Source organism: Amia ocellicauda, chromosome 2, assembly GCF_036373705.1.
Source record: "Amia ocellicauda isolate fAmiCal2 chromosome 2, fAmiCal2.hap1, whole genome shotgun sequence".
Taxonomy (NCBI): Eukaryota; Metazoa; Chordata; class Actinopteri; order Amiiformes; family Amiidae; genus Amia; species Amia ocellicauda.
Window position 1 is genome coordinate 13,725,252 of NC_089851.1, and position 8,957 is coordinate 13,734,208.

Consider the following 8,957-nt stretch of genomic DNA (forward strand, 5'->3'; position numbering starts at 1 on the left):
TATCCTAAGCAGCTCAGTTTCTACTGACATGAAACCACAACAAAACCAAGAGATTGATCGCAGATTTATTTTAAAAGATAACTACATAACAGTCATACAGTACCTCTATGTAAAGCAATGCTTATCCTTCACTCCTTTTGCTTGTAAAGGATTACACGACAGTAAGACAGACAAAGCCCTGTTCTTGCCAGCTACGCTCAGTGTTTTGCACCAAGGTGGAGCTCTGATACACAACGGAGCTCCCACCCACTTTCTCACATTCCAGGGTAATGACTATGGTTCGCCACACCCATACCTTTCTCAAAGGCAGTAAAATCACCCCTCCCCAAAACATATTAGACTAAGTATCTTTTCACTAACCTTTATCAATGGCTATTGCTTTGCTATTGATATCAGACATGAAGAGACCTCCCTCCGCTACCTGTGTCTGCTTTCTGTGAAACAAGAACATTCAGGGAGACTGGAGTTTAACCACTGCACATGTTCCCAGTTCAGACAGTTGTTATTCCCTACACAAGCATTTAGATGAAAACTAACAACAAATATGCAATAATACGGATGCTGTCCCCTTTTCTCCCCAATGACATGTTTTGCCACCAACAACACTTTGTGTCCCTTACAGCACTTTTTTTGTGTTCAGTATATGCACATGGTATATGCACAAATATTTTGGTTGCATATGTCACTTTTGGGTCCCATATGGCATTTCTTATGGCATCTGTCATATTTGTTTTGATCACGTGTGACACTTTTTGGTCATATATGACATTTTTTGATTGCGTAAGACACGTTTTGGTTGTGGATGATTTTTTGGTCTGATTTGACACTTTTTGTTTGTGCTTTACATGTTTTTGGTCTTACGTAACATTTGTTTGTGTGCATGGGATGTTTTTGTTGTATGACACTTTTTGGTTGAAATGTTTAGTTCCTGTAGCCTATATTTTCTGGTCATTTATGATCATTTTTTGCTCCCATGTCACATCATTTCTACATCTACTAGCCAACTTACACTAACATACACAATTCCACTGATAGTAACCTTACAAAAAACTCAATAAATTGTGCAAAACGTACACTAACATACACAATACACAATTGGACACACATAGACCAAGTCTGTTAAAATAATTTAAATTATAGATATTATTATTGTTGTTATTATTATTATTTATTAAATATAATACGATTAGACTTTTAAGGTAAATTGTCTTTTTTTAACGTTATGCACGCATATTTGTAAGAACTTCTGATCATTAAAAAAATAACGCTGTCTCTTTAAGAATGTCGATGACCCTGATCACATGATAGTGAAAACAGGAACTAGTCAGGAGAGTACGGAAGCTTTAGCAACAAACAATATTGAGGACTGCAAACCCAATTTCAACATGATTGAAGAGCATTACCTCGAACTGTGCGATAACCCGGTCCAGTTTGAAAATGCTTCTGCTGTTAACAATGTCTTTTTTGACGAAGCAAACAAACAAGTAAGGAGTATGTCAGAAAATACGTGTCATGCGCGTTCAGGACCAACACTAAAAGACGTCTTTCAGAGGAACAAATTCATTAATAAATGTACACTCGTCTCTGTTATGAGTTTTTAATATTCGGAGCACAACTAATGCATGCATGTTTTTTTTTATTGTTGTCTCTTTTGTAGGTGTGGTTTTTATCGCAGTTGTTTGGGTCACTTATTCATTGTAGTGCACTGCGGACGTATGTGATGTGCTGCCTCTTTTCTCGTGTAAAGTCTCATTTATGAATGATGTGCAAACTTGGTATTTGTCAAGGTGTTTGCAGTGCGATCAGGTGGTGCTACGGGGGTTGTGGTGAAAGGACCGGATGATAAAAGCACCGTTGCTTTCAGGTAAATAAGTATCACGATCTATAAGCTGGAGTTTATGAGTTGATGGATGCGACCCTGTGTGACATAACTAACCTCTTATTGTGTGCAGGATGGATGATAAAGGAGAAGTGAAATGCATCAAGTTTTCTTTGGGTAACAAGATCTTAGCAGTCCAGAGAACCTCAAAATCTGTGGTAAGAATGATGTCAAGTAAGCATTCTCTCTCTTTTTTTAATGCAGTCTGTTTTTATTAACCGTTTTATGTTATTCTTTAAAAAATAAACATTGTAATAATTCTGTATTGATTAAAATGGGATTCAACTGTATCGCACATAATCGAGACTGGATGGCAAGTACTTAGTGGGGACAGATTCAAATGGCAATTATATACATTTAGCAATGATAACAAGGGGACATTTTAAAGACTCCTGTCAGATATGACATGTGTTCCCAGACAGTATGTTTATGTCTGAAATCTTGTTGGCTTAAAATAATTTTCAAAGTGTGTTTTCAGATTTCTGCTAGTTTATAACTGATCTGGAAAAATAATAATAATATTATTTCTTTCTTTTTTAGGAGTTCATCAACTTCATGCCTGATTTACCTCACTTGGAATATTCCCAGGAATGCAGGGTAAATAACAAATACTATGAAGGTTCAATTTTAAACACTAATCTTCATTAAGATGTGTTAGATAACAAGAATGGTTGCTTTCTCTCTCTGTAGACCAAGAATGCCAGTGTCCTGGGTTTCTGCTGGACCAACTGGAATGAGATTGTGTTCATTACAGACCAGGGGATTGAATTCTATCAGGTAAAATACATTTGACATCACACATCATTGCAACCCTTTATCTTTTTAAAAATATTATACTGAAGAGTATTGATGTGTTTATGTTTCAGGTGTTACCTGACAAGCGCAGTTTGAAGCTGCTGAAGAGTCAGAGCATTAATGTGAATTGGTACATGTACTGCCCGGAGACCTTTGTCATCCTGCTGTCCACCACCGTGCAGGGCAATGTGCTCCAGCCATTCGTCTTCAGGGTGAGCGTGTGGGGGGTGGTTTGAAAGATCGTCAAGAGTTGCACATACATACACGCGCACACGTCCAGTTTCATCCATCGTTTATAATGTAATACATGCGTGTTCTTGGATTGATGATGCTATGCCCAATCGGGGACACTAAGTGAAACCTTTGACTTGAAATGACAGCAGATTAGATTTACACCAGGGCAAAACCAATGCTAATTTTAGATGCAACTCAACAATAAGGAGTCAAATCTTAATACTAAATGGTGCTGACAGCTCTCCCAGCTTGATGCCTGATCAGTCAGAAACATAGGAAGTGAGTCTGGGCCTGTGCTCTACAGGATTGACAGACCATTCACTTGTTAGTGGCATTATTGTGGTATAACCAGTAGGTGGCACTCTTTCCTCTGCATAAGGAATTTCAAACCAATTTCCTAGTAGGGCGACAGGAGACACTGTGTAGGATGGAGGTGCTGTCCATTAGATCAGATGCTAAACTGAATTCTTAACTACTTGTGGTCAGTAAAGATCCCATGGCAATATTCACAAGACTGCCAAGCCTTTTATCCTGTCTCAATTCCAAAACAGGTCTCAGTTTGGCCTACCTATATCACATACTGCCTGGATGATGGTCCATGTCTCTTCTGCTGTATAGTGAGCTACTGACATTGATGTACTGATCGACTCCAGTGGGACTCCTGTACAGTTCTTTGGGATGACAAATGCATCATTAAGCAAGATTTGGAGCTGAGCTTAGGATCTGTGATTTTTCTTTTGCACTTGGTCCTGTATTAATTTGTATTGTTTATTTATTTTTAATTTTTTCCAGAGTGGAACAATGTCCAAAATGTCCAAGTTTGAAATTGAGTTGCCAATAGTCCCTAAACCAGCCAAACTCAACCTGTCGGAGAGAGACATTGCAGTGGCCACCATGTGAGTGTGAATATCGGTATCGGTCTGCTTTTTTCCAACATTGTCCCTTTAATAAAGTACGATTATATTTATTAGATTCTGATAGACTTCAAATGATAGGAATAAACCTGCAATGTAAATATATTTGGGGGTCTTTTTTTATGTTTAATGTTCTGTTTTTCCATGTTTTAAACCGTTTACATTAATAAGCAGTTTTATATAGAGACAATTGTTCTATCATTCCAAAGAGCATTGTTTACTAATAATGGTCGCTGTGTATTTTTCAGTCGTCAGCTGCGATGTAAAATTATAATTTGTGTGTGTTTTATTTTGCGTGTTTTGTCGTTAGATATGGGCAGCTGTATGTGATGTACCTGAAACACCACTCCAGGACAGTGAACAGCCCAGGTGCAGAGGTTGTGCTTTATCACCTGCCAAGGTACCATTCATTCTGGTTTGAGCTCACATTCAGTCCACAGGATTGTCCACCTCTCGGTTTTAAATGTTTCCCTTCTGTGGTGTAGGGAAGGGGCCTGTAAAAAGGCTAATGTGCTGAAGCTGAACACTACAGGGAAGTTTGCTCTGAACGTGGTGGATAATTTAGTGGTGGTGCATCATCAGAGCTCACAGGTAGGGTTTCTTTTAAATGTTTAATTGTTTTACATTTTGTGTGGGAGGCTTCCAACTATGAACTTTACAAAAAAGAGACAAGCAACTTTTCTCACTTCAGTATTTTACTTCATCCTAGTGTGAGCTAACTGTAACTCTTAATTTTTAATCTGTATAGATGTAGCATCAGTTGAAAACCTGTGCATTCTTTTACAGACGTCCATAATATTTGACATTAAGCTGAAGGAAGCAGACAGTGCCATGAACGTTCACCAGCCAGTCCTGCCTGCTCGCTCCATCCATCCCTACAAGATCCCACTGACAGGTAGGAGGGCGACTCCTCTGGCAGTTTTGATCAACAGTGAACTTAGATGACATACGAGTTGCTCCATTTATTTCCGTCTCTCCCCAGGCCCCGCAGCTGTAGCCACACAGATGCCAGTACCGTGTGAACTCTGTATCCTTACAGTGTTTCATATTTGACCCTTTTCAAAGAAACATGTTTATTTTATTTATCCACGTCATAATTTTTTCTCCTACAGTGGGAAAATGAGTAGAGCTATTTCTTTGGTACTAAAAACATTGATTAGTGTTGTTACATTGATTGTTTGGTAACGTGGTCAGATCTCTTGGGTGTAGACTGGAATTGACATTGTTGTTGTTGTTGCTGCTGCTGCTGCTGCTGCTGCTGCTGCTGCTGCTGTTTTGATTAAATTATTCACCAGTACTCTTTAACACAGTAAAATACATTAAGATGTTTTTTCTCCATGTGAAAGATAGACAGTAAACTCAGCATTGGTTAAGGTTGTGCAAAGCCTATATTTCCCTAACATTCAGACTCTTCCACTTGGAGTGTCTTTCAACCAGACATTATCATCAGTGCAAGCGAAGGTAAGTCAACTTACGGATTTTAACAAATTAAATTATCCAGGAGGCCCAAGTGAACTTTGAAAATTATTGTTCTATTTAACAAAAAACTTGTTTTGATGCTTCTATGGCACTTGAGGGACAAGTTCTTTAAATTTGCCTTACAAAATGTAACATTGCTTACTGCTTAAATAATAAATTTTACTTCGACATCATGATAATGTCATTCTTCTCTTGTAGATTAACACAAATCTATGGCATGGGTGAAAAGTTATTCAAATGCTAAAGGATTATGTTTGTTCATGTCCAAATGAGAATTGTTTGCAGATGTTGTGTATTTTTGTTGTGCTGATGTAACTGCTGTTTCTACCACCCAAACTCAGGGTACCTGTGGTACCTACAGGTGAAGCTGCAGCCGGCAGTCAACCTCCTGCAGGATAAAGGAAAGCTAATGGACTTTCTGTTGAGGAGAAGGGACTGCAAGATGGTGATCCTCTCCGTTTGTTCCCAGAGTATGTCCCACATTTCTGTCCAGTTTGTTGTATTTTGCATTTTTCATGTAGGATGTGTAGGTTTTCCCACAGATTATATTCTGGCGAAAGATCGGTGCCGCCTGGCCAAACGAACAAGTGTGTGAACGCTGAAAAAAAAAAAGAAAAGACAAACCTCTTCCTGAATAAATGCATCGAATACTGTATGTTGGCATTGGTTTTCTGAAGTATTAACCCCCTGCCCTGTGTGCTTGTGTTGCAGTGCTGATTGGAGGAGAGAAGGGCAGCCTGCCTGTCATCGCCACTGTCTTTGACAAACTGAATCAGGTGTACAAAGAATACCTGGAGGCAGAACAGAGTTACACCATGGTGAGCAGTCCTAGCGTACATTACATTGCACTGCACCGATAAACACCCTGCCGTCCAATTGAGCAGCGCCTCCTGTAGTCAGAGTGACGGATGAGCTGTGTAACCCCGTCTCCCCGCAGGCTGTGGAGTCTGGTCAGAGTCGAGGGAACACAGCGCAGAAGAGGCCGGTCCGCACCCAGGCTGTGATTGACCAGTCGGACATGTACACACACGTGCTGTCTGTGTTTACAGAGAAGAAGGTGAGGGACAGAGACCAGGAGGGCAGTCTATCATGGCAGAAGTGTGTATCGATGCACTATCGCATATTTCTATTTTCTGATATTTCATCACCTTTCTGAAAACCAAAACCAGGGGGAATTCTAAAGCCTCCATATTGTACCAAGATCAACAAAACTGTGGCTTAGTGATACCACAACCGTCCTGTGGATTTTCATGTGCGGTTCTGTTGTTTCCTACACTATAAAAAACAAAACCCTTTGTGACTCCACAGGACACGTCGCACAAGTTCATCATCGCGGTGCTGATGGAATATATTCGATCTCTCAACCAGTTCCAGATTACAGTTCAGGTAAGACGTGAGTGAGTGCCCTGGAGTTACGCTCCCCTGTGCTGAGAGCCACTGTCTGACCTGTGGGCGTATTGTTTTACAGCATTACCTCTATGAGCTGGTCATAAAGACCCTGGTCCAGCACAACCTCTTCTACATGCTCCACCAGTTCTTGCAGTACCACGTGCTCAGTGACTCCAAGCCACTGGTAAGTCGAGAGTTCACTTCGGTTAATGCCTGTCTCATGCTAACATATTCAGAGTCTAATCAACCACATGAGCTACAGTCTGGCACTTCTCCTTTTCCATTTTGGCTATTCAGTTGGTTTTAGCCTCACTAGTGACGTGCATAACATTAGTCAGTGTCACAAGGAATGCAGAAGCATCTGAATTTCCTATCCTGTTATCATTGTCAGCACTGGCTTTGTAATGCAAAAATAATGCCTTTAAAGACTGTGGGAAATGTCATTCAGTAATAATCCATATTCTGTCTTGAATGATGGGAGTTTTCCATGGCCTTCAGACTCTTGCTTGTGTTTTCATCATTGAAGGCCTGTCTCCTGCTGTCTCTCGAAAGCACCTACCCACCTGCCCACCAGCTTTCCTTGGACATGCTGAAGGTAGGTGCCCTTGGCATTGCTCACTGGCACTAGTCAGACTTCCACAAATTAGTACTTCCTTCCCTTAGTGATCTTATGGGTTAAAGGGAGCTATTTTTAATTTGCCTTTTGACTCCCTATGTCATAAAGGGAAATAGGAGTTATACTTAGATGCTGGTGTTGAAATAGATTTTATTTAGCCTTATTATAGATCACCCTTTGCTCTCATGGTTAGATCCTGCACATTCACGAACTTGCTTTTCAAATATATTTTTTAATATATTGAGGTGAAGTATGCATGCATGCGTGTGTGCGTTACAGAGATTGTCCACGGCCAATGATGAGATCGTGGAGGTGCTGCTTTCCAAACACCAGGTCCTGGGAGCTCTGCGCTTCATCAGGAGTGTCGGTGGACACGACAACATCTCTGCGCGCAAGTTCTTAGACGCAGCCCGGCAAACTGAGGACGAGATGCTTTTCTACACCATTTTCAGGTTCTTTGAGCAAAGGAATCAGAGATTACGTGGAAATCCCAATTTTACACCAGGTACTTTTTGTTTGTTTTGAAGATTAAGTTCTGTTCGCATCAGGGTAGCATAACACAGCAAGAAAATGGTCTCCTGTACATTTGTGTCATGTTGCATGTGGGTATTTTTCTTTATTGCAACTTTTACTTTCATTGCTATTTTGCATGAATGTTGAATGTGCCATCTGCATCGCTTTTCACAGAACTGTTTCACATGTGTAGTTTTCCCAGAGAGCACAAGCACACATTGTTTATTAGTACAATCCATTTATTTAAAAATCTTACAAACTTTGTATCCTTACATGAATACCAAAACATTTCTTCACCAGTATTTCAGCCCTAAATGCAATCAAATTTAACTTCAGTTCTCTCGTTGGGTTTACATGACAATGTTTACATCTCACCTTGATTCAGTCAGAACTATGAAAACAATAAAATCATTTTTTGCAGACTTATTTGTTCCACAGAAGTGCATTGGTTTAACAGAACAGCTGTGTAGGGAGCTTGAACGGACACAATCCTATAGTGTTAGCAGGGGTGCGCTTCATTAACAACTGCTCTAATATCCTACATGTATATCACTGTGAAAACATTACCTCCCTGTTGTGCATTCATGCTTTTAACACTGCATTCTACCTTGTAGTGAATTTAATTACATATTTGTTACTCAATTCTCCCCTTAATGCAAATGAGTTCTGGATTGAAAATAAGTGAAATAAGGTGTTAAGTCATGTTAACCTTTAACCTTTATTTCCAACAGGAGAACACTGTGAAGAACACGTGGCTTATTTTAAGCAAGTTTTCGGGGAACAAGCACTAATGAAGCTCACATCTTTATGAACCAATGCTGCTTGAATCCCTTGCGCTTTTCCAGTATAACCTGTATACTTAATTTACTGTATGTCAAAGTTGTTTTACAAAAAGCATTGATACTTAATAAAGCTCTCTCTCTCTCTCTAATACATATATATATATATATATATATATATATATACACACACACACACACACACACACACACACACACACACACACACATTTACACTGTTTTTGGCATTTAGAAAAAAAAACTAAGTTACACTGGTGTGTCCAACAGTTTGTTCTCAATAGTTTTGGTATTCCCTAAAAAAAATGTAGAGAGCAGCAAAATAAATTGCATTGTTTTTG

General features: G+C 39.6%; 1 protein-coding gene across 1 annotated transcript; it reads left to right on the forward strand.

The window, feature by feature from the left end:
* The first annotated feature begins 1,320 nt into the window (after nt 1-1,320).
* Nucleotides 1,321-8,750, forward strand: rmc1 (regulator of MON1-CCZ1). Its single transcript, XM_066719512.1, has 20 exons — nt 1,321-1,484; nt 1,788-1,864; nt 1,953-2,037; nt 2,420-2,476; nt 2,570-2,656; nt 2,746-2,886; nt 3,701-3,804; nt 4,133-4,222; nt 4,308-4,413; nt 4,609-4,717; nt 4,805-4,849; nt 5,230-5,283; nt 5,643-5,771; nt 6,013-6,119; nt 6,239-6,358; nt 6,610-6,687; nt 6,770-6,874; nt 7,217-7,285; nt 7,586-7,811; nt 8,551-8,750. The coding sequence occupies exons 1-20, from the start codon at nt 1,386-1,388 to the stop codon at nt 8,628-8,630; spliced, it is 1,968 nt and encodes a 655-aa protein (XP_066575609.1). The 5' UTR covers nt 1,321-1,385; the 3' UTR covers nt 8,631-8,750.
* The last annotated feature ends 207 nt before the right edge of the window (nt 8,751-8,957 follow it).

What these genes read in the sequence shown, in the direction of transcription:
- rmc1 (XM_066719512.1), top strand. Translation starts at nt 1,386, where the DNA reads ATGATTGAAGAGCATTACCTCGAACTGTGCGATAACCCGGTCCAGTTT. An exon ending in GACATTGCAGTGGCCACCAT is followed by an intron (nt 3,805 to 4,132) that starts GTGAGTGTGAAT and finishes TTTTGTCGTTAG; the next exon opens with ATATGGGCAGCTGTATGTGA. An exon ending in TCAGTGACTCCAAGCCACTG is followed by an intron (nt 6,875 to 7,216) that starts GTAAGTCGAGAG and finishes TCATCATTGAAG; the next exon opens with GCCTGTCTCCTGCTGTCTCT.